Below are 25,866 nucleotides of genomic sequence, written 5' to 3'. Positions count from 1 at the left end.
AGGAATCCTGTAAACTAAACAAAGCTTCATTTAATAGATCCTTCTCAAAATATAAATATTTTGGATATGGTTAAACATAAGCCTAACAGAATAGGCTGTCCCACTATTCCTCTTATTTATCTAGGTTTGCTTGGGAGGCCAGAACACTGCCAACTAGGAGCCTCCTTTGAGATGCCATGTCTTGATCTGGGATCTGGAAACCAGTGCTTAGAAATGAGCCAACTCAGTTTTCCTATGAGAAAAAAAAAATCATTACTGCATCAAATGGAATCAAAGCTAACAAAGAATTGTGGTTTTAAGTGAAGAGTGGGGAAACATAAAACACAAGAAAATGGACGGCGAGGTTAGTGGTCAAAGCAATCCAAGGAGGGAAAATATCAGGTAGAAGTTCCAGTTCCGACCTGGTAATTTGAAATGTCAATTCTGAATGACCAATGTATGGCCATGTTAACTTAACTAGCTTAATCCAGGGGATTTTTGCTTTAAAAAACCTTTAATTATCAGTTGTGGATGAGCAGAGAGCAGTCCGAGTCTGGAAGTATTGCAACCACTAGAGTTTAAATAGGCAAAGGAGGAAAAGTCTATCCAGACACAAAACAGGGTTTAGGGATGTGTTGCTGTACTTTCAGGACTTCGTACACACAGGCAATTACCGCCCCCCAGACTTCATACACTCAATAAAACAAAAATAAATATCCTTTTTAAAGCACTACCAGGTTGGGTGAAAGGGTTACTGAATATAAAGTTGGCTTGGATGCAGCTATGGACACACACCTTTAATCCCAGCACTCAGGAGGCAGAGGAAAGCGGATCTCTCTGAGTTTGAGGCCAGCCTGGTCTAGGGCAGTCGGCGCTACACAGAGAAACCCTATTTTGAAAAATCAAAATAAAAAATTAAATAAATAAATTAATTAATTAATTTAAATAAATAAATAAAATTGTGGAGGGATGTATTATGTTCCACAATGTCATGCTTGCAAAGATAAGCAGAATATTCAACAAGATCACTAGGTCTAAGGCTTGATCAATGATATTTCCTGGGTATAGGCAACCAGACAAGGAGCTAAGTGATACTTGACACATGTTCTTCTTGAATTAGCGTTCTGATCCCTCTGCTTATGAGTTACAAACTCTGGATGAACTGAGGCAAGGAGTGGGTTGCCCTCTCAGACTCCATCTGAGGTTGAGGCTCTGGTTTGCTGGGTAGACCAGCTCCCACAACTGACAACCATTAAATGTAGGCAGGCATGCTTTCATAAGTATGAATAGATGCAGGTAGGGAAAAGAAAACACAACCTCGGTATTAAAAATTAGTCTTTACTTTCAAAGAGTCTAAATCTAAAACAAAGCAAAACCCAAAGCAAACAAACAAATAAAACCCACTATTCCCGGTTTACTGTTCTCTTCCACTCATCACTCAAACTAAGCCAACCATGGCTGCCCAGACTTACTCTCCGAACACTGCTTTGCAGCCCTCCGACACTGCTGATACCTCACTGGGATTGTATTACCCAGTACTAATTTCTGTGGTTCTTTCAAATCTACCTTAAGAGTTGACGGAGTTTCTCGGGGCTTCTTTGGAAACCTGGGTCCAGAAGATGGGGAGGCGGGCAAGCATGGAAGTTTTGAGCTCCACACCCCATCTTAAGTTACCTATGCTCTGAGTTTCCTGTTAGCATAACCTCTTATTGATCTCTGAGGGTTTGAAAATTACTTGTGTGGTAGAAAAGGGGCAGCACACACTTTGGTGTGAACACCTGGCCTATGTCACTACTGCTAGAGGAAAAGAGATTTCTCTCAACAATAATGTGGGCTCTGTCTACCTCACAAGGTACTTGTGATGCAGAAACAATCCCCTGAAACACCTCTACAGAGCAGTCCTCGATGGAGAAAGGTGCTGGATGACTGGCAGCCCTTTGGGCCGGAAGTCTATGGTTTCCTCCTCCCCCACATCCAACCCCTACTAACGGGAAGTGGATCCCCATTCTAAGCATCCACTCTTCTCGCAAGGACACAGACTCGCTAGCCAGCGCATGAGTTTTGCTGCCAAAGATACGGACCCGTCTCACCTAGACTCCTATCTCACTGGTGAGAATTCTGAGCCTGCAGGTCTAGACTACAACTCCTCCAGCCCTACTTCTCCACAAACCAGTGCTGGACCTGGACTCCCTGGATGAAAACGTTTCCCTTTCTGTTCTAGATGCCATGGCAGAGCCCTCTGCATCCACATATGAATCCCACCCAGCTTCAGAACCAGACTTGACCGAGGCTGAACAAATGGAGCTCAAATCTAAGCTCACTAAATTGGAGGAAGAGATCCTAACATTACGCAACATGCTGGCAGCCAAAGAGAAGCAGTGTGGGGAACTCAGGAAGAATTTAGGATGCGTGGCCTTGGTGGGACTAAGGCAGAATCCGTCCAAGAACTGGCATGATGCCCAGGCCTCCAACGCCTGCATGAAGGAAAAGACTTCACCCGCCTTGACCTCGGTGGGCTCTGGCATTTGCAGAAAGCTTGAAGACGTGAAGAAGTCATCCACCTTCAGATCTCTTGAGGGGATGATGGAGACGGTCAAGTCAAGAGTTGCAGGTGGCAGAGAGCTTGGTAGTGGCCTTCTTTCTTCACCAGCGAGTGTCACTGCTCCACACTCAGTTCCAGGGAGGGGCTATGAAGCTGTTCCAGAGCTTGGAGATCAACTGCTTTCCATCTTGAAGCCAGAGTAAGCCCTTTTTTAGCCTTGTTTGGCTGCCGAACCAGTAGAGAAATCCTCTTCCACTTGCCAAACAAAAACAAGCAATCAACCAACAATGGTAAAGCTACTAAAATTCTGGGCGAGGTCACAGTCCAGTTTTGGTAACAGGAATATCCATTTGCGTATAGATATTTGCCGCTCTTACATGAGAGAGAAGCCCAAGTTGACACAAGTTTGTAAATGAAACACATCTGTTAGCTCTTCTGGGGTTAAGTTTAACAGACAGGGTAATGGCTCCAGGGGCATCCCAGACCAGACTCTTTGGAATATTCGCCAATTAGAAGGCCAGAGAGGTTTATATTTGGGATTGGGAAAAGGTGTAAAATGACCTCGTATGTATTCTTCCCATTTTCTTCAAGCATCACTCACTTGACCTGCAACCTTTATTTTAGTGTACTGCTGGTGACATAACCCCACACTTCATATATGCTATACAATTTCCCTACTCCTTAACTACATCCCTGGCTGCATAGCTTTTGTTTTTAAAATGTAGTCAAGAAAACTGTGTAAGGAGTAAGGTTTTTCCTGTAGCCGGTCTGGTCCCGCTGGTCCCAATTAACACACAGAGACTCTGTATTTGATATAATTCTGTTGGCCAGGTACTTGTTTCATATCGGCTAGCTCTATCTTAATTATTAACCCATTTCTATTAATCTAAGTATTTCCACATGATCTCATCATCTTACTGGAGAGTCGGGCTGGCATCTGTTCTCCCCAGTCTCTCCATGTTGACTCCTCCCTACTCCTTCCTCTTTCCTCCTTGTCTCCTAGTCCTGCCTATCTTGCTTATGGTTATAGTTATGGTTATAGTTTTCCTTAGTTAGGATTAAAGATAAGTTACATATAGGAGTTTAGATTCACAAAGATAGAATAGATGATGGGATATTTTCTTACATCTTGCTAAATGTTAATGGACTAAATATTGTTAACTGTGATTCTTACTTGATAACTATTGTGGGATATATTTTGCTATGCTTAAGGTTAAAACCGTTCTTTTTATTTAGGCAGAAAAGAGGAGATGATGGGAGATGTCATTCTGTAAATATGTTTCTCATACTGGTTAATGAATAAAGCACTGTTGGCCAATAGGAAAGCAAGACAGGCGGGACTAGGAAATGAGGAGGATTTGCGGAAGTAGTAAGGAGGAGTCAACATGGAGAGACAGAGAGAGCAGAACACCGGCAGTCTCTCTCTCCGGTAAGATGAGACCACATGGAAATATTAGATGAACAAGAATGGGTTAGTAATTAACACAGACCCCATCTGCGACAGGGCCTCAGACCCAGACATGGCCCTATGTGACAGCTCTGATCCAGAAATTACCATTGCCTCAAATGGAAGTACAAGCCATACATATCAACATGGTCCCTGACAGCAGCATGGCTCAAGGACATCAACATGGCTTCATCTATGGCATGGACCATGGACATACACATGCACTAGGTAGTAACACTAGCCTTGAACATGAACCTAGCCCCCACCACATCAGGGCCACTGACCCACACATGGCTGTCGGTGACATCAGGGGCCATGGTGGCCCTTCAATGAGGTTCAATCCAAAAACTGAAATATTCCTCATCATCTTGGGCCTCCATCATGGCCCAGAGCCAGGGCAATCCTGTAGCCAGGCAGCATATTTGGGGGCTGAGTCTGTATGTTTATAAGCTCCAAGCTGCTTGTTCACTGCTATGCTAACTCCATTGCTGATCTCAACCCTTTCCCACCTGTCCATCACCCAAACTGGGGTTCTTCAAGTGGCACCCACTGGTCCTCAAGCCCACAAGACTATGGAAGTGTGTCTGTAAGCAACCTTTTTTAAGCTTGCATATAAGAAGGAACACAAGATGGTGGTTGCATATGTCCAGGCAAAGGCTTAATAGATTAGGCTGATTAGCAGGATAGGAAAAACAATGAATGTCAACAACCATGAAAGAAAACACACACACACACACACACACACACACACACACACACACACACACACACACAGAGAGAGAGAGAGAGAGAGAGAGAGAGAGAGAGAGAGAGAGAGAGACTGAATCAGGGTGATTTGGTTGAAAATAAGCTACTAGAACCTTGCCATTCTGATATGGAACTGGATGGTGAAACTCTCAATTAAAGGAAGATACTTTAACTTTTTTTTCACTGTTAAGTTTGTGGAACAAAGAAGGTTTGAATGTCCCTTTTGCTTGAGAGTTTTCTCATGCTGCCTTTGATCATTCCAAAGATCAAAAAGTATGTACCCACCCACTCTCTTGGCAAACTGTTAAAAGATTCTGAGGCCACTGGCCAAGATATCCATTGATTCCTCAGGAGTTAAAGAAAAGGTTTATTCCCAGGGTCAGGGAAACCCCCAGGAATCCACAAGGATGACCCCAGCTAAGACTCATAGCAATAATGGAGAGGGTGCCTGGACTGGCCATCTACTCTAATCAGATACTCCATCCAGTAACTGATGGAAGCAGATGCAGGGAACCCAGCACTGGCCTGAGCTCTGGGAGTCCTCCTGAATAAAGGGAGGTGTGTGGGGGTCAAGGTCATGATGGGGAAAACCACAGAGACAGCTGACCTGAGTATGTGGGAGCTCATGGATTCTGAACCAACAGTTAAGGAGCCTGCATGGGGCTGCCCTAGGCCCTCTGTATGTGTGTGACAGTTGTGTAGCTTGGTCTGTCTGTAAGGCCCCTAGTAGTGAGATCGGGACTTGTACCTGGTGCTTAGCTGGTTTTTGAGAACCTGTTCCCCATGCTAGATTACTTTGCCCAGCCTTGATGCAGGGGAAGGAGTTCAGTCCTACCTCCACTTGATGCGTCATGCTTAATTCAAGCCCATGGGAGGCCTGCCCCTTTCAGAATGGAGACAGAGGAGGAGTGAATGGGGAGGGAGGTATATAGGAGTCCTGGGAAGCTGGGGAGAGAACCGGAAGAGAGGAGGAAGGGGGAATGTATGTAAAATAAATAAAAAATATTTAAAAAAGAAAATGTTTATTATTGAGCACCCTTTGGGTATAAGCCCAATATTGGTATAGCTGGGTCTTGAGGTAGACTGACTTCCAATGTGTCTTTAAAGAAAGAAATTAAAGAAGATACTAGAAAATGGAAAGATCTCCTATGCTCTTGGATAGGTAAGCAAAGGGCACAGTCAACAAGACAAAACGGCAGCCCACAGAATGGGTAAACATCTTCACCAACCCCACATCTGACAGAGGGCTGATCTCCAAAATATACAAAGAAGCTAGTTACCAAAACACCAAATAATCCAATTAAAAAGTGAGGTACAGAACTAAATAGAGAATACTCAATAGAGGAATATAAAATGGCTGAAGGACACTTAAGAAAGTGTTCAACATCCTTAGCCATCAGGGAAATGCAGCTTAAAACAACTCTGAGATACCGTCTTACTCCTGTCAGAATGGCTAAAAACAAAAACATCAAAGACAGTTTATGTTGGGGAGGATGTGGAGAGAGGGGAACACTCCTCCGCTGCTGGTGGGAGTGCAAACTTGTACAGCCACTTTGGAAATCAGTATGGCAGTTCCTCAGGAAAGTGAATCAGTCTACCTCAAGATCCAGTAATTCAACTCTTAGGCATATATCAAAAAGATGCACATTCATACAACAAGGACATCTGTCTATGTTCATAGCAGCATTATTTGTAGTAGTCAGAACCTGGAAGCAACCTAAATGTCCCTTAACTGAACGGATAAAGAAGGTGTGGCACATTTACACAACGGAATATTACTCAGCTGAAAAAAAAAAAAAAAAACAAAAACAACGGAGTCTTGGAATTCGCAGGCAAATGGATGGAACTAGAAGAAACCATCCTGGGTGAGGTAACCCAGTCACAAAAGGACAAACATGGTATGTACTCACTCATATATGGTTTTCAGACATAGAGCAAAGGATCACCACAGTCCACACCTCCAGAAAAGCTAGGAAACAAGAGGGACTCTAAGAGAGACATACATGGTCCCCTGGAGAAGGGGAAAGGGATAAGCTCTTTCAAGCAAATTGGAAGCATGGAGGGAGGGGAGAGGGAGTTAGGAGGAAGAGCAGGGGAGAGGTGGGCATGAGGGAGCAGGAAAATTTAGTCAGGGAAAGAATAAGGGAAAGCAAGACAAGAGATACCATAATAGATGGGGCCACTCATAGGTTTTAAGAGAAATCTGGCAGTAGGGAAATGCCCAGAGACCTACAACTAACATGCTAAGCATTAGTGGAAAGCTACCTTAAATGCCCTTCCCTGATAATGAGATTAATGACTACCTTATATGCCATTCTAGAGCCTTCATCCAGTAGCTGATGGAAGCAGAAGCAGATACCCACAGCTAAACACTGAGCCAAACTTCTGGAATCCAGTTGCAGAGATGGAGGAGTGATGGGCAAATGGGTCAAGATCAGGGTGCAGAAACCCACAGAAACTGCTCACCTGAACAAGGCGGAGCTCATGGACTCCAGTCTGATAGCTGGGAAACCAGCATAGGACTGACCCAGATTCCCTGAATATGGTGTTACTTGGGAGGACTGGGCAGTCTGTGGGGCCTCTGGTAGTGGATCAGTATTTATCCCCAGTATATGAATGGACTCTGGGAGCCCTTTCTACATAGAAGGATACTCCCTCAGCCTAGACACATGGGGAAGGGCCTGGGCCCTGCTCCAAATGATATGACAGACTTTGAGGACTCTCCATGCAAGGTCTTACCCTCCCTGGGGAGCAGAAAGGGGATGGGATGGAGGTTTGTGGGGGAAACAGGGGAGGATGGGAGGGTGTGGGAACTGGGATTGACATGTAAAACAAGCTTGTTTCAAATTTAAATAAATAAATAACGAAACATCAGGAATTAGAAAAAAAAAAATCCTGAGTGTAGTAACCCAGACCCAGGAAGACAAGTACGATATGCACTCACTCATAAATGGATATTAGCTGTAAAGTAAATGCTACAATCCACAGTCCCAGAGAGGCTAGGTAACAAGAAGGGACCAAAGAGGGGACACATGGATTTCCTTGGGAAGGGGAAATAGGAGAGGGCTCCTGGGCAAACTGGGGGCAGGTGGTGATGGAAACATGAGAGTTTGGATTTGGAGTGGAATACAGGAGGAAAGTAATGAAAGAGATGGACTGTGCGAACCCCACTGTACCTTGTTAATGTTGCGGGACTGGAGCTTATTGACCTATGCAGATTGTCACACATTCTTCTCCAGGATAGGTCTCAGTCACGGACCATATGCTTACTCCTCCAGGACAGCTGATAAGGCTCTAGAAGATAAGCCCTTTCTTCCCCACAAAGGGTGATGACTGTTCCTGTGAATGTACCCCAAACACCCCCTATGAAAATAGCTATTGAGTTTCCAGGATCTGAGCAATTATCTTCCATGGCTCCTCAATTTCAGTATTAGAAACATAATCAGTTTGTAACCCCCAGCTCTCATCCTCATTTCCATTCCCAACCACAGTATCTGACAGTCATGAATTGTTATGAGTCATTTCAGAGACTTTTACTGAACTGTGTCTAAATTTTTCTGGATGGGTGAATGAGGATAGATTTAGCTTCCCAGAGATCTGCTCTCCCTGGTATCTTTGAAGAATGATCTTTTAATTCCAGCTCAACCACAGGAACTGGCTCCTATATCTTTGAACTTTATTTCTCAGGACAGGGACTAATGTAAAACACCAAGAAGTCAGATGGTCTAGCTAAGTCATAGTTTGCTAGAAAAAAAGGTATTATATCTGAAATCTGTCAAGATAGACTGCTATTAGGTCTATCTGAGATTACAGAGCTGAGTTGGGCATTAGGAAAAGTAAGATTCAATTTATTAGACAGCAAGGAGTAACTGAAGGTGTCCAAAGGCAGGGATATAAAGAATCTGAGTGTTCATGAATAAGTTGATGTCACCTAATGAAACAAAAGACTACATGGACAGATTTGTTGGCCTTATAACAGGTGTGTAGTTTCTGTCTTCTCTTGCTTGGATGACTGGAACAGGCCCTTGTCTTTGAATGTATGCGTGGAAAAGATCCTGAACTGTGGTTTAAGGGCTTAGCACCCCCGCTGATATCATGAACCTATATCCTAAAGGTTCCACAATTTCCCTAGTACAGGCTGATAGACCTGAGGACAGGTGTATTCTTGCAAATGCTCAGAGTCTATTTAGGAAAAGTTCAGAGTACTACTTGGCAACATTATCAAGATTCTTCTCAGGGGTCTCTCACTTCACCAGTAGATTCTGATGGTGTGTGACTCGGTTTGGCTCTGGAAACTGGGTGGCAACCCCATTGCAACGCTGATATCAGCCTTCTGCTTTCCATGTCTTTGATTTCTTTTATCTTACAAATCAAGCATTATCCTTGTCTGATTTCTGTCTGCCTTTCCCCTAAAACAGCCACAAATCTGTATAGATTAAAGCATTCTAATTGCTACTCTGGTTTTGATGCCTGTTATAATTACAGTTAGCTTGCCTCTCAAAATTAAGTCCTGACACTGGTTTCTGTCACTCTGGTACCCTACCATCCTGCTGATATTAGGCAGCCTAACTCCATGGCCACATCTGTAAGCTTTGCTTGCAGAAAACAGATATCCCTGATGTCCTAAGTAAACTAATGTACCTAGTTCTAGAATATTTTCTCTTGCCTTATGGATAGTAATGTCCCTCTATTCCTTCCAAGGGAACATGGTAATGAGTTTTCAGGTAAGCCATTCCGATATTGCTTCTTCTCTGATCCAGGTCTCCTGTGCTCAGTGTAATGTCAAGATCTCTGGTAATTTGGGGTCACACACTCTAAGCCAATGTGTCAAGGAGCCAACACAACAAGCTCTAGATCCTAGAACACTGAGTCCCTTAGTCATGGAGACTATCCTCTACCAGCCAACTCTCCCTTCCCAGTGCTGTGATCTTCCCCAAATCTGGCGTCTTCAAAATCCACTCCCATACATGCTTCTGCTTCCTGTCAGACAGAATTGCCAGATTCTGCTATTTGTTTTTTAGGTAAGCTAGTTCTTTCACAAGTGGAGTCTGCACCTTCCCTCTCAGGCTGCACTGTACTGATTCTTATTATTGGCCTGGAAAGAATCAGATTTGGAGCCAGGCAGTGTTGGCACAGGTTTAATCCCAGTACTTGGGAGACAGAGGCAGACGGAGGCAGATGAATCTCTTGAGTTCAAGGCCAGCCTGATCTACAGAGTTACAGGACAGCCAGAGCTATGCAAAGAAACCTTGACTGGAAAAATCAAATCAACCAAACAAACAAACAAAGAATGCAACCAACCAACCAAGATAATCCCAACAAACAAATCAAATTGAGTGGAGGCAGCGTTTGAGTAGTACAATTATCAACCAGTTGGGTGCCTGCCTCAGTTGAGGTTCAAAGTGTCAAGGCAAGGGGGAACTGCTCTCCGCTGATGAGAAGGAGCAGAGAAAATCCATTGCCCTCCAAACATTCAAGGACATTTTCAGCTCAGCATCCTTAGTTTTGTTTATTCAAATGTCCTCACTCCGGATCTAAATGACTTCCTCACCATCTAGATGTTAGCTTCAGTGTGGCTTATTCATTCAAGATTCAGCTGTATTTTGTACATCTCTACCATCTTTATAATTAGTATTTGGATATAATTTTTCAGCCCCTTCTACCTCTAGACTTAACTGCTATTGAGACTTGCTATCCAGGGGTATTTAAGCTACCAGTTAGCTCTCCTGGGTGTACTGTTTTCTTTTTATATGACTTACAGAAACAGCCACCCATCTCATAAACTTTAGGATTGTTATTTCCTGTTTACTGATCTCCTAATGCCTTGACTCTCCTTCCCAATAAACCACAGGCTAATCAGTGGGGGGTTAAAAAATGGCTTCCCATCAACAGTGAATTGCTTATTGCCTTCAATCAAGTAGGTTAACTGAAATCCCATCCTGAAAGTTTGCTTTTTAGGGCTAATTCCTGAACCCATTTTCTTAGCTTCAATTTCCTCCACTACTGCCATCAAAGAGTGGCAAATCATCTGTGGTGATCTGTGTGATGGTGGAAGGCAAAATGTCAAGAAAGTGCACTGGGGAAAGGGAGTGGATATTACAAGGAGCCCGCTAAGCTGCATAAGATGTACAGCTGCTCCATGTCGGAGACCTCTCCAGTGTGGCCGCCTGAACCACCATGTCTTCAAGCCATGGTCAGAGAAACGGAGAGGAAAGTCCTGCCAGTTCCCTCTGTAGTCATATGTGCCCCATGTATGATAGTACCGCTGGACTTCCTTATCCACTGGATCTAGGTGAGTCAACAGGACCCTGGAGTTCTTGCCCCAAACATCCACGAACCCTGGAATTCAGGGAACTAAGTGCATGTATGAGGGCATAAGAAGTAGGTTTTGTGTGGCTATTAGAACAAATGGGAGGAGAATGTTATCTCTATTACAGCTGTGTAAACTTTATCCACCGAGTTGTCTTTCCAGACACACCTACACACACTAAAAAACAAAACTCCACTGATCTTTTGAAAAGAGGGTGCTACATCAAAAATATACTCCTTGAGGGTGGCAGTTAGTCTGAATTATTCGTGGTAGAAAAATCATGGGTTAGAAAGGGAATGTGGCCAAGGGTCTAGGGATGTAGCTTGACAATAAAGCACTGGCCTATTTGGGAATCTATCCCAAATACCACTAAGGGAATAAAGTTGGCTGAAATTTATACACATATTATCCAATGCCAGCAAATATGCTGACTGAATCTTCCTTGTCAAAAAATACAAAGCAAATTCAAAGAGAGTGAGTGTGATGTGGCAGAGAGCATGCCCTTGTCAGAGCTTGCTCAGTGTGTGAGGTTGCTTGCCACCAAGCTCAATAACCTGAGTCTGACACTCCAGACCTATGTGTTAGAAAGAAAGAAGCAACACCAAGGAGAATTGTCCTCTAACTTCCACATGTCTGTTAAAACACATATAAATTAAATAAATATAGAGTCATACCAGACAGTCCTGGAAGGTTCTTAGAAATCTGCTGTGAACTTATTTGTGCCCTCTATTTACATACTTAGTATGTTGAAATTCATGTTTTGAAAACCTAGCTTCTGGTATGACTACATATGGAAAGAAAGGCTTTGATGAGACAGTTAAGGTTACATAAGGTTATTAGGATGGGGTCCTAATTCAATACAACTGCTGTCTCTGTTAGAAGATGGCAAGATCTGCGAATGAAGCTCTCTTGAACACAACTAATCTGTCACAGAAAGGCAGGTGGATGTCTTTTTTAAAAGAATGGTTTATAGCCAGACAATGGGGCACACCTTTAATCCCAGCACTCAGGAGACAGAGGCAGGTGAATCTTTGTGAGTTCAAGGGCAGCCTACTCTACAGAGCTAGTTCCAGGACTGTCAGGACTACACAGAGAAACCTTGTTTTGAAAAACCAAAAAAAAAAAAAAAAAAAAAAAAAAAAAAAAAGAATGGCTTATTGTTCACATACAAAAATGGGGGGGGGCGGATGTTGGTGGCACATGCCTTTAATCCCAGTCCTCAGGTGGTAGAAGCAGGCAGATTTCTATAAAATTGAGACCAGCCTGGTTTACAGAGCGAGTTCCAGGACAGCCAGGGCTACATAGAGAAAACCCTGTCTCAACAGTTATCTTAATAGGTTGACATGGTCACCAGAAGAATCCCTTGTTGCTAATGTGTGTGAAGGACATTGGAGATCATCGGCTGCTGAGCTGCCTGGAGCCTGGGATTTATGGCCCTTCAGGGACTTATCTTGTCCTTGCAAACTTGTTTGTTGGTCCCTGTTCCTGGTTGGTGCAGGGGCATCTGCTCTCAGGGTTATGCTGATTATTCCCACTGCTTGCTTTTGATGTCTGGACATTGAGCAAGAGTGCCTCTATCTTGTTTCTTAGTTTTGTTCTAAGTGCTCACTACAGAGCACAGGAAGCACAATGATGGGCTGGCTGAGATAGCTCAGCTGGTAAAAAGTAGGAAGGATGCAGGACTGAAGATCAAAATTGGATCACCAGAAGCTACACTAATGTGGAAGGAGAGAACCGGCTCTACTAAGTTGTCCTTTGTCCTCCATACACACATTGTGGCACACACACACACACACACACACACACACACACACACACTAATAAAACACAATATAAAATCGGGAGAGGGGTTGCTGGGGGGTGATCTTCATATAAATGTGATTGTAAAAATATATGAAATACAACATATAAACAGTCAATGCTCAACATATTTTTTTCATAAAACCCCCCACCCCTGTCACAGTCACTCCACAGGTTATAGCATTACCACCAACCAGAATATCCCCTTATATTCTCATATCAGTATCACTGATTTCTCTATTCCCCAAAATATGTCTCCATCAAACACCATTACAACCAAAACACCAGTCCTTTTCTCAACCTCTCTTCTTCCCTTCCCTCTCCTGGACAGTTATTCCCAACTATCAGACAGCTTCATCTTAGGTACATTTGGGATCTATTTCAAATGCAGCACAACTCAAGGGGAAACCAAAGCATTCCCCAGCTTGCTTCCTGTTCTAGTTATGAACACCATTTATCCAATCCATCCACTTAGGTGTCTCTGAGAATTGCTGTCAACATTCCATTCTCTTCATTCTTCACATCCACAAATTCTACAAATTTCAGGAGCTCAGTTTCCTAGAACACTCAAGAATATTCTCTCTCTCTCTCTCTCTCTCTCTCTCTCTCTCTCTCTCTCTCTCTCTCTCTCTCTCCCTCCCTCCCTCTCTCTCTCTCTCTCTCTCTCTCTCTCCCAAAATGGGTAACAGCTGCCTCTTGGCTAAATTTCAAACTCACTCACCTTCCCAGGGTTTGCTTTCTCCCTAAGGCACCCTTTTACACTTCTTCTGCTGTCATTCTAAATACTTAAACACATCAATGCAGCCTTTGAAAAGCCTAGGTTTCCCCCCTGAGGCCTACGAAAGTCTGCTTTTGAATGCTAACGTACACACATTGCCCTTCTTTATTTAGTCAAGCTCTCTGATATGCAGTCTTTTCGATGTGTGAAATGTGTGTCTTTGCTTAAGCACCCTGTCTTCTTTGAATATTCCCAGTTTATCTAAATTCTCTTGATAACAAATGCTCTGAATTACCCTATTGTGTGCCACTAAGGGATTAGCAGGAAGCTAACATTCACTAGGTGTTTATATGCACTATTTTACGTGGAGGAAATCCAAGCAATTTGTTCAAGATCATATTTTAAGCAGAAAAAGCATTACAACCCAGGAGCCCAACACTCAGCGCTGGCTTCATACTGCACCACGCCATTAAACTCAGCCTGCATCATGTACACTTTAACTGCCCAAGATGCTTGCAAAGCCTCATGGCACCAAATAGTTGATCGGGTAAGATCAGGTGTGCTCAGACATAGCTATCGCTTAGTCTGCCAGATGTTTTAGTTAATTGGGAAGCAGGTGGATACATTTTATTTTTCTTTCTCCTAGAAAGCTGGCAGAGACACGAAGTGTGTACATACATTTTCTGTCTTTCCCCGTTAGGCCATCTTGGCTGTAATTAACTTGGTTGTTGCAAATTTGCACCTGGGCTGAAGATACACGTTACCGGTGTTGGTGAACGTAGGATACATGTTTGTTTTGCTTTTTCTCAATAGCTTTTCATGTTGCTTTGGCCCCGTGTTGTTGGGGGCCCTGTTCCCCCTGGGAGCTTCGCATTCTTTGCTGGGAGGCCTATAGTTCTGCAAACCCAGAATCCCTGCGGCCAAAGGCGCCCTTTGCGCAGGAGGCCGAGTCGGTCACCTCCAGGCCCTGCTGCCCTGGCGGGAAGTGGTAGTGGGAGCGCCGCGGCCTTGCGCGAAGCAAGCGGCCTGCGCCTGTGTGGGGCCGCGTGGAGCTGGGCGTCCCCGCGGGAGCCTCCGGGAAGCGGGTTTCCGCGGGAAGGCCGCGCGGGAAGCGTGTCCACGAAGCCGATGCAGCCCGGGGCCTTTCGCGGGCCCCCGCTAGGCCGAGTGGCGGGCGCTGTCCCGGCGGCGGGCTCCCACACCCTCGCGCGATGGCTCGGAGACGTAGGCTGTGCCCCCCCGCCCCCCGTTTGTCGTGCGCGCATCGGGGCTAGTTATTTCTAGTGTGGGTTTTGACACCATAGCTAGCGCCTCGGGCTCCAGCGTGGGCACGCGACTACCAGCCCAGGAGCGCAGCACGCGAGGCCGCAGGGCCTAGGGCGAGCGCCCCCCCCCACGCCTCCCCCCCCACCGAGTAACGGCTCCGAGAGCCCCGCCCCTTCCCAGATCAGTACCCTGGGGCTGTGCGTGAGGCGGAGCCCCGCGTGGATCTCGCGAGATCCGGGTTGGCGCCGTGACCTCCATGTGGGAGCTAGAGCGGTATAAGTAAACACTGCGCGCGGCCGCGCCGCGGTCTGTCCCTGCCTGCGAGGCGGAGGCTGCGCGAGCGAGCGAGCGAGCGAGCGAGCCCTGCGGCGGGTTCCGGTCTCCTTCCACCTCGGAGGGGTGGGCGGCCGCGCGGTCAGGGCCGTCCGTCCTCGCCCGCACTCGCGTACGCCGAGCCGCGGCGGAGGACCCGAGCCTTCCGGGAGAGGCTGCGGGGGCCGGGCCGGGCGGGGCGCGGCGCGGCGGCCCGAGCGCAGGGGCAGACAAAGCGGGGCCGGACCCCCGTCCCCCGGCCGCGATGTGGATCCAGGTCCGCACCATCGATGGCTCCCAGACGCGCACCATCGAGGACGTCTCCCGCAAAGCCACCATCGAGGAGCTGCGCGAGCGGGTGTGGGCGCTGTTCGACGTGCGGCCCGAGTGCCAGCGCCTGTTCTACCGGGGCAAGCAGGTGAGGCATCCCGCGGGGAGCGCGGGTGCGGGCAGACGGCGCACCGGGGCGAGGCTGGGTGTCGGGCTGGGTCGCTGGCGCGGCCCGGGGCGCGCGGGGTGCGGGGCGCGGGCCTGCGGCTGCGGGGCCCCAACTACAGGTGCGCCCAGCGGGTCGGCAGGCCCGGCCGTTGTGTGGAGCCGGGCAGCGGCCGCAGGCGTAGATGGCGATGTCCCCGGGTGCCTCTTTCCGCTCTTGGGGGGATCGGAGCCAGGAAGGGCAGCGGGGCTCGGGGCAGCCAGGCCGGGGCCAGGAGGGACGAGCTGGCTTTATCCGCACCGCTGACTCCTGCCCCGGCCTCCCAGATGCGAGATGGAAAGTGAGGCGCCTTCACTGTGGGCACGCTGAAGATTCGGAAGGTCACCGAATGCTCGGCCCCTCTCTCTTCCTGCTTGGCAGTCTCAGACTGGGAATTGGTTTTGTGCGAGCTTAGAGACCTGGGTTTAAGGAACGATGTTTGTAGCCGGAAGTCGGGTTTAAATCTGTTGAGTAGAGACAGACTTTACCTCTCACCTGTGTCCCGCTTTTAAAACTCAGCCCTTCGGCATAACTAGCCGTGACTCAAAAGACAGAAAGTAGTTTTGGACCACAAGGGGCATCTCCGTTAATTTTAAGTGTCGCCCTGCATGATCAGGATAAGATATTTCCTATCCTGTAAAGTCTCAGCGTCTATGTTTAGATACCCAGACTCATCTTGTTTTTCTTGCCTTTGTCTTTGTGTTGTCTTTTAGTCCACTAAAATGTTGGCATCTTGCAGTCCATAGACCACACTTTGGCTCCAGGCCTGGGGTTTGAATTAAACACAGTCCTCTGATTCGGTGGAAGTAGCCTGTAAGCCACAGAGGGTTTGGAAGGAATATTTTTGTTCCTTTCATAGGTTTATAACTTCTAAGGCTGAACTCAAATTTCAAAGTGACAGATTATACAATGGGAAAGGAAAGGCCAGGATTTTGTTTTAGTGTTTGTAGGGCCTCTCTTGTGGTGAACCTATAGTACTTCTGCTTCTGTTGTAGCCAGTTTACTGGAAAGCTTTTCTTTCAAACAGTTGTATCTGTATTAAATACTAAGTAGCATTGTGTTACTGTGCCTCAAGTGGCTGATAACTTTTCCTTGTGGTTACCAGTCAAAGCTAAGTAGTCATATTTGAATTTTCTAAGTAGTAATAATACTGTACGTTGATTCCTAGGATACTTGGTTGAGTTCAACACTGGATAGACATGAGGGATGAGAATATATTAGTTCACAACAGCCCAAGAGTGTAATATTGAAATAATGCTGATGTGAGCTCATCTGGATGTGTTAATGTAAAGGTAGACATTGGTAGACTTACAAATGGACTTACACTAATACCAGAAAATGCTTCCTGGGTTGAAGATAGATCACTGGAGTCCAGGATTTTAAGGAGCCTGGGTAAACACAGTGAGACCCTGGTCTGAAAAAAAAAAATTACCATGTATCCAATTTTAATGTGTCTCAACATGTTATTTCTACTGCATTTAATCTTCAAGTGTAGTTGATTTTAACCAAATTTCACAGGAACCTCCTCTTCCCCCAGGAAAGGTTTTTCTTTGTACCCCTGTGTGTCATGGAACTTAATCTGTAGATCAGGCTGGCCTTGAGCTGAGAGATCCCAGAGATCTGCCTACCTCTGAGTGTTGGGATGAGAGATGTATGGCACCAACTCCCAACTTCACAGGAAATTTTTATGTACACCAGACTTTGAAATGAACTTCAAAGGGTTAGCTTCTTACCCGTTTCTATTCAAAGTGTGCTTTCTGCATTCTTGGGGCCAATAGCATTTGTTTTGCATGGATACCTCAAAATGGTCTACTGAAGCAGACTGTGGTTTACATTGTCCCCAGGTGTTCTGTATACAAATGAAGTTTGAAAAGCAGTGCATGGAACTCCACTTTTTTTTTCCCCCAGTATGGTAGATGCTTTGCAGGAATATATGTCTTTGCACCATGTGCAACCTCAGGTTGTTGCAGAGGCTGGAAGAGAACATTAGGGCATTAGATGTGGAACTGAAATTAGAGACAGTTGTTGAGCCACTATGTGGGTGTTGGGAATCAACCCTGGTCCACTGGAAGAGTAACTAGTGCTCTTAACCACTGAGTGAATCCTACCCATACACACCAAACACCAAGCTTTGATCTTTAAATCTTAGAATCTAGAGCTCTTTCGACTTCTAAAAGAATTCAATTTCCCTGCCTTCTCTTGTCATCACTATTGGTATAGCCTTAAATATATTGTAGATGTGGAATAAGAACCATACTGTGTATATGTATTTATCTCTAGTCTATGACTGATAAATAACAGTTGCAACGTCTTCCTAGTACTCTTCAGTGCTGTGGAAATTACTTTCCCTATTACTTTTTTGGCCACTTCCAGTTCATCTCCTACCCCCCTTGGTTTCCCTTGAATTGTTTTTGCAACCTTTCCTATTTCCTGGAATTTCTTCTTTAACACAGTAAAAATTCAGTAGTGTATCTGACAAAGTCTTAACCATTTCTGTTTCTTGTCTTGCACCTTGAATTTCTTAAAAGGTAGTTCTGAACTGTTCTATAAGATGATGAACTACAGTTCTATACTTTGAGCCTATAGGTATTTGGAATTTCTAGATCAGGGCTTGTAAAACTTTACTTGGAACTCCTTTTGTCCCAAGAAATTTTTATGCAACATTGGTTATATAAGTATTGAAAATAGGTAGGTATACCAGTCAAATACATTGCTAATAAATCAGTTAATTTTCAAATTATTTGGTACTCTTATTTGTTAAAACAAAAGCAAATTTGCATTTGGTGGATGTGCTTATTTTTATATAAAGAATTAAATCTGGATTGGATATCTGATACTTCAGAACAGAACATCTCAACATTTTGCACACTTGATAATTTTGATTTTTTTATTGTCAATGATGAGAATGCTGCTTTGCATAAATGTGTGGCACAAAATGACAAATATGTTTAGGGTACTTCTAGAAGATATTTGAAATTCTGTGTTAATCATAAATTCAACACTTTAAAATGAATTAGGTCAGTATTTCAGATAGCAGTCTTTAAAATACAAACATTTAAACAAAATAACAGCATAAAGACTAATTTGATACGGGCTGAGGAATGATGGCAGGAAAATACCGAAAGTCACTTTTCTACAGTTAATCCATTATGCTTCTACAAAAGCAGAGAACCTCGAAGTTCATGACCTACTACCTGGCTTTGACTCTGTGTGAGGGTGTTCCAGGTAATGTCCATTGGTGCTGTCTCTTACTACAACACACACAATACAGAGTGCACATTGTGTTTTCAGAACCAAGAGTGCACTGGAGTCACTGCTGTGTAGCATGGACTTCTGCCAGAGACATCTCATTTTTAGATATAATACTTTTTATTTTGAATTAGTTTTTGGACATTGCACATTCAAGAACATTTACTATTGTCATTTTTGTTTGTGTATGTGATATTTCCTTCCCCCAATATTCAGTTATGGGACCCCATATGGACTCACGACAAACAGTTTTAAGAAGCTGGGTTCTAGATGACCCTATCACTTTCTCCTTCCAGAACATAATTTGTGTAACAAATAACCTTGGATCTGTATATTAAATATGGAAGAACTTCTCAGTAGTCTAGGTAAATTATTCCAACATTCTTAAAAACTCAACAGAATGTGAGGCATTACTGAATAGAACTGGCTCTGTGCAGTGAAAAAGTTACTTTTAAAGGACTGGAATGATGTCTATGACGTAGGAGTGAGGGGGGAAGGGAGAGAGAGAAGAGAGCGCACACACACGTTAGCTTTCATGAGGAAAGTTGACTTTATTATTAGAGTTTCTTGCCTTGATATGCTTAGTGTTCCACTCTAACTTTAGATGTGACTTTTCCTGTCATAGTAAGCTCAGAAAGCACCACTGATAGCAACTTAGTCATTCTTGGCAGTTATTGGGTAGAAAATAGTTAAGGTTTGTAGGTAATTTTACTCCTAAGGTCTCTGGCTCTTATGCTTCAGACATCATTACAAATTGTAATGGAAGTATCTTCACTTCATAGTTATTTAACACTAATTCCCCGGTAAGCTGACCTTAAACTTGGGATCCTCCTGCCTCTCACCCTACAGAGTGGAAGGATTATGTGTGTTACAATATTTATCTTAATGTACTTCTTTAATGTCTTGTCTTTATTTGGATTGTTTATGCTAGTTTAGGGTTTTGATTTTCTACTTTTAAAATTTTAAAGTAATTTTTTTCATTACATTGTCTAGACAAAGTTGTACATTTTTAACTATTTCAGAATTAGAGTGTTTTATTTTTGGCTATTAAAGAATGCCATAATGAAAGTATAAAGGCACATTTTATTTTTGTTTTTTGATGAAACCTTGACTTTTCTTATTTAAAAAAGCTGCATATTTATTAACTTTCTGACTGTGCTTGTGCCTTTAACACTTTCACAACAGTTTTCTGCTCCTCAATAAGGAAAGCCCCCTTGGTCCTGTCTGAAAACACTTGGCACACATGGAACCACAGTAGGCCCTACTGACATTGACATGTTTCTTTCTCTTAAACAATCTCATAAGGACTTTTAATCTCACAGCATGAACCCTGGAAATCTACCTGGGTGCACCCCACATGTGAATTAGGTGCTTTCCCAACCTCCTTGGTCTAAAGGTAAACAATCCTGTTGCTGGGGGTTTAAGACAGCCTACTTTGGTTGGAGGCTGTATGTAGGAAGGCCTATGAGGGTTGGTCAAACACTGGATTATTCTGAGTGCCTCTAAAGACCGTCTGCAGATGAGGGAAAGGCCACATTTTGTTCTTCTGAGTGCTTCCCCTCCTTTCTGGGGAAGGTTTAGGACTAGAGTGCCTTCTCTTTATTGTTGTTTTAATTATTTATTTGTGTGCATGTGCTGTATGTAACACTTGTAGAGATCAGAGAACTACGTGCAGGAGTCAGTCAATCATGTGGATCCTGAGGCTCAAACTCAGGTCCTCAGGCTTGGCAGCCAAACCTTTACTCTCTAAGCCATCTCAAAGCCCCTCCCCCTTTATTTAAAACAAGTTAAAGTTTTAATATATTTTTGATAATATCCTTCCCCTCCCCCAAATCCTTCCACATCCAGTCCCCCTCTCTACCCTCCCAGCTTTAAGTTCTTTATCAATAACCAAAACCAAAAAACTCAATATAACAAAATCTCCCAAAACCAAGGAAACCAGTAAAACTACATCCAGAAAGAAAAAAAGATACACCAAATTGCAATCAAATAAAAGCACACAAAAAACCTTGGAGTCCATTATGTTGGTTAGGTACTTTGCTGGAGTGATTTGGAGAAAACTGATTTTCCCTCTCCCAGCAAGCGTCTTCCGCCTCCCTCCCTCCCTCCCTCCCTCCCTCCCTCCCTCCCTCCCTCCCTCCCTTCCACCCTCCCTCCCTCTTTCAAATATAAAAAACAAAGTAGGATAAAAATTATATCAGTCAGATGAAACAGACCATCAGAAAGGAAAGAATAGGCACGAGTCAGAGATTTGCTTGTTCATCCCCCCACTGAACTCTGAGGGGAGGAATTTGATCCCAATAGGGCTGAGTATTCCAAGGTGCCTCACTTCATCATGTCTGGCTGTGGATTTCTGTATTTGCATCTGCCGCAGGAGGAAGCATCACAGAAGATAGCTGAACACTATCGTGGTTTAATAAGGATCAGGATAAACAAATAGGCCAAATAGATGTTTATTCAGGGAGAAATAACTTACAAACTAGACAGATGAACACCAGCAGGTTCCACTGGATGCTCTCTACATCCTGCCAGCAAGCGAGCACTCCTGAGACCTAGTTCCACAGGTTACTTCCACCCCTGGCTCCATCCCCAATGGGCGTGGTCAGTGCCACAGAAGCAGATAAAGTGAATATCTCATTACAATTCCCATTTAGTCTAAAGAAAAGATTTAGGCTTGATACAAAACTATATACAAAACAGTGAATAGCAAGTGTGTTCTAAGAAAAGGAAAATCGAGAACAAAAAGGACCTACATATCTAGTCCTAGGGTGAAGGCATAACAGAATTTACAATAGAGTTGTCCTAAGCTGGAAAGTTTAAGTCTAGTACCTAATATATCTAACTAGGAAGAGAGAATAATAGTTGTGATAGTTTAATCTTCAACCTCATCAAGACCTGAGAAGGAAATAACAATACTGAGGTAGACAGAAAGTGTGGATGGGCAACTTCCAAAAGGTGCAGTGAGGACAGAAACAGCAAGCTACCAGGATGGTCACCCAAGGTCTCACAGTAATGTTGGTACAGCTAGTTTTAGTTAAGGCCAAGAGTACTGGACAGACCACAACAACAGCATGGAGATAGAATGGCTGTCTTACCCTGACTTGGCAAGGTCCAACAGTCTTCTATATTTGTCTCCTGCAAGCACATAGGACTGCATGTCCAAATCAGTGGTCAAGGTGGGGGCAATTCTTTGCCCAGCAGGCCATTAGCTGAGGTGAGATTGAACTCCAGAAGGAGTGACAACAGTGTCCAACATATTTTCAGGAAAGTGCACGGTGCTGTCAGGAGCAACAGCGTCTCATGTCAACAGAGTACTAATATTAAAACATTTAAATGCCATGTTCTGCATGTGTATGAAGTGATTGAAGATTAAGCATCTATGTCTGGCTAATCTCATAAGTAAAGGAAACATGAGTGAAGATAATCTGTACTACTCGGGAACTTAGCTAAAAACTGATTGAAACTTCCCTGAGTAAAGCAGGGACAAATACCTAAGTAATATAACTATGTACTTATTATATACATTTAAATCCCTAAAATAGAGGTAGAGTAGAAATGTCTAGACCAGAGGTAGAACTATAAAGGGCAGTATGATAAAAATATCCTAAATTGCATCAATATACAAAATGTCTTGAACATAAGTAAAAGTATACATACATAGAATATGGTAAGGATAATATGCATAAAACACCATAAATGGAAAGATTTTACAAAGTATGACAAAATATACAATTCTTCTGGGAAGGGAATATAAACTTAATTTTACATAGGTTGCCACAAATAAGGATATATAACTGTAAGCTGTATAAGCTTAATATCACACTATTACTAAAATAATTCACAAGAAGATAGGCTAATCTATCTATATCCACTCTAAACCATACCTTTCCCAACCATTCCCTATCCCTGTCTAAAATAGATACCCAAGTCTAAGCATCATCTTTCATACCTAACCCTAAGTAACTAAAAACAACCCTTCGAGGATGAATATTATCCCTAAATGCCAAGAGTGGGGAAGGGGGGCATCATTGTCTATCTTAAGATTACTTCCTGCTGAAATGGGACAATGATTGCTCCATGGGATCCTGTAGGAAGAAAATTTTTAGTAACCAAATTTCTGGACAGGACTGGCTGTGACATATATAGCTACTCTCCGTATGGCGGAATTCTTGACTGTAGGTCTATCTGAAATTCTGGCCAGGGTGTAATAAGAAGGTGCACCATTACAGCTAGCTAGTCAGGAATTGTCTCGAGCAAACCAGTCTCAAACCAGTGTTAGGGTGATATTTGTAGTATAGATCAGGTTGAGTCAAGTGGAAATATCGAAGTGGGGCCCTATCTTCTTTCTGGAGAGTTCAAAGATTGCATAAATCAGATACCTCTTCATTTAAGTGATTGTTTCTGGAGAGCTATCTTCTCTTCTGTAGGTATCTACATGTTCAGTGTCTTTTGGCTGTTTGAAGATAGGTGTTCTCTTTTTTTTTCCTGTAAGGACAAAAACAGAACACTTTCCCTACCTTGAGAGGTCTCCACATCTCATGGGACCTAATTTGTTGGATGACTTGTCATTTCTCTTCATTAAGATGTTTCTCTTGTTCAACTTGGGTCTTGATTAACTTAGATGGTATCCATAGCTTTTCTTCTGTAGATACAAATGTGAAACCTCTACCCCAACATAACACATATCCTGGTTTCCATTCTGAGGTCACTACATCCTTGAAGTACGCTGGCTGATTTAGTTCAGAAGTTTTTTTCTATTGTTAAGTGTCTTTCTGCAGCTGTTTTTCCTTTTTCATTAGCATCAAGAAAGTTTAATATTAATAAAGCATTATATAATCTATGTTTGGGTGTTTGGGTTCCTCCTGCCTGTTTATGTTGCATCTCTTTTAAAATACGATTAGATCTCCCAACTACTGCTTGTCTTGTAGGATTGTATGGTATACCAGTTATAATACTCAAAAAACTGTTTCAATTTGCTAGAGACATATGCCGGAGCATTGTCAGTTTTTATTTGTGCAGGTATGCCCCTAATGGCCTTTACCTCTAGTAGGTGTGTGATAACAGAATGAGCCTTTTCAGAGCAGTGGCCCATTGAAACCCTGAAAATATCTATAGTGTGATGTACGTATTTTAATTTTCCAAATTCTGCAAAATGAAACACATCCATTTGCAGTATTTCATTCCTGTTTATACCTTTAGGGTTACTGCCTGGTGGTAAAGGAGTTTGGTTATAGAATGAGCAAGTAGGACATTTCCTTACTATTTCCTTGGCTTGTTGCCAAGTGATAGAAAAATCTTTTCTTTAAACCTTTGCTGTTCACGTGGTGTTTCTTATGAAACGCTGAGGCTTCTAGCACACTTCCTATCAGTAACCGATCAATTTCATTATTGCCTTGTGCTAGAGGGCCTGGCAGACTCGTATGGGATCTGATGTGTGTTATTTTTATATATATATATGAATGATGAGGCCTCTTTCTGATAGTATCTTGTAACTGTATACAAACAATGAAGTTAATTCTGAATCGCCAGGAATAAATTCTGCAGTCTCACTGTGTAAGACGACTCTCTCTGCGTATTGAGAGTCAGTAACTATATTGAGTGGTTCTGTAAAATCCATAAGTACCATGAGAATGGCATACACTTCTGCCTTTTGTACAGAATTGTAAGGGCTTTGAACCACTTTACTTATTTTTCCTGATTTATATCCTACCTTACCTGATTTGTTTGCATCAGTGTAGAATGTAGAAACTCCAGAGATAGGTGGTTTTCTTACAATGCATGGAAGGATCTGTAATGAGTAAGGTTTTTTTCTCCCGCCGCCTGGTCTGGTCCCGCCATTGCGCCAGCCCCAATTAACACACAGAGACTCTGTATTTGATATAATGCTATTGGCCAGGTATTAGTTTCTTATCGGCCAGCTCTGTCTTAATTATTAACCCATTTCTATGTATATCCATGTGGTCTTACCAGAGAGAGGCGGCTGGCGGTTCTACCTTCTCCAGACTCTCCATCTTGACCCTCCTTCCTACTTCCTCCAATCCTCCTTGTCTCCTAGTCCCACCTATCTTGCTTTCCTATTGGCCAACAGTGCTTTATTCATTAACCAGTATGAGAAACATACAGAATGGCATCTCCCATCATCTCCTCTTCTGTCTAAATAAAAAGAAGGGTTTTAACTTTAACATAGCAAAATATATAACACAACAGTTATCAAGTAAGAATCACAGTTAACAATATTTAGTCCATTAACATTTAGCAAGATTAAAAGAAACTATTCTATCATCTATCCTATATTTGTGAGTCTAAAGTCCTATATGGAACTTATCTTTAAGCTTAACTAAGGAAAACTATAACCATAACTATCTGTCTTCAACTCCATCAAAGACCACACGGAAGGATAATATATAAACTCTAGAAATGACAGAGACATCTTAATTTGTCAGTCACCTGAAGTTCTGTAATTTTCCATCTTCAGCCCATAGGCCATAGTGTGTCTAGCAGACTCTTCAGTAAAGTAGGAAACTTTAAACTGTCTTCTTGTATTGGCAGTTTGTCAGTCACTTTTCTCTGTGTCCTGCAGACTGTCTGGCAGACTCTTCCATGAAGCAGGAACTCTGTAGCAATGTCCATCTTGTATCAGCAGTCACTTTTCTATGGGTCCTGCATGTCTAGTTTATACAGAATAAAGTCAAACAGTCCAGACAAGAGCAGTATCTTGTCCAAATGGCTAGTCTTGCCATATTGAAAGCAAACTCCATAACACGTTTCTTCAAGGTCCATCTTCCTTTCTGACGCAGGTGGCATTGCCAGGAGCAGTTATGTCTCCCTGTCAAGAAAAACCCTAAACCATTTTAAATGCCATATTCTGTAGGTCTTTGAAAGGTTTGAAGAATTCCTATCTATCTCAAATACATCTCTGTGTATCTTGAAAAACCTAACTAACTTAACTATAAGTTTTGACTATCATAGGTAACTATCTAAAATCTGTACTAAGTTATACACTACATTTTTAAATGAGCTA

The 25,866-nt window shown here is 43.3% G+C and overlaps 2 protein-coding genes across 2 annotated transcripts in view; both read left to right on the top strand.

Moving 5' to 3' along the window:
- The first annotated feature begins 2,033 nt into the window (after positions 1–2,033).
- Tpd52l3 (TPD52 like 3) lies at positions 2,034–2,724 on the top strand. Its single transcript, XM_051199778.1, is given in 2 exon segments — positions 2,034–2,152; positions 2,154–2,724. Coding segments are annotated over 2 exon segments (690 nt in total).
- Positions 2,725–15,239: 12,515 nt separating this feature from the next.
- Positions 15,240–25,866, top strand: part of Uhrf2 (ubiquitin like with PHD and ring finger domains 2) — a 77,655-nt gene continuing 67,028 nt past the window's right edge. Inside the window, exon 1 of the mRNA XM_051199982.1 lies at positions 15,240–15,539. Coding sequence (XP_051055939.1) covers positions 15,387–15,539 — 153 coding nt within the window. The 5' untranslated portion in view covers positions 15,240–15,386. The remainder of the gene's footprint in view (positions 15,540–25,866) is intronic.

This window comes from Phodopus roborovskii, unplaced genomic scaffold (assembly GCF_943737965.1).
Source record: "Phodopus roborovskii unplaced genomic scaffold, PHOROB, whole genome shotgun sequence".
Taxonomy (NCBI): domain Eukaryota; kingdom Metazoa; phylum Chordata; class Mammalia; order Rodentia; family Cricetidae; genus Phodopus; species Phodopus roborovskii.
This window is presented reverse-complemented; position numbering and strand designations above follow the sequence as displayed.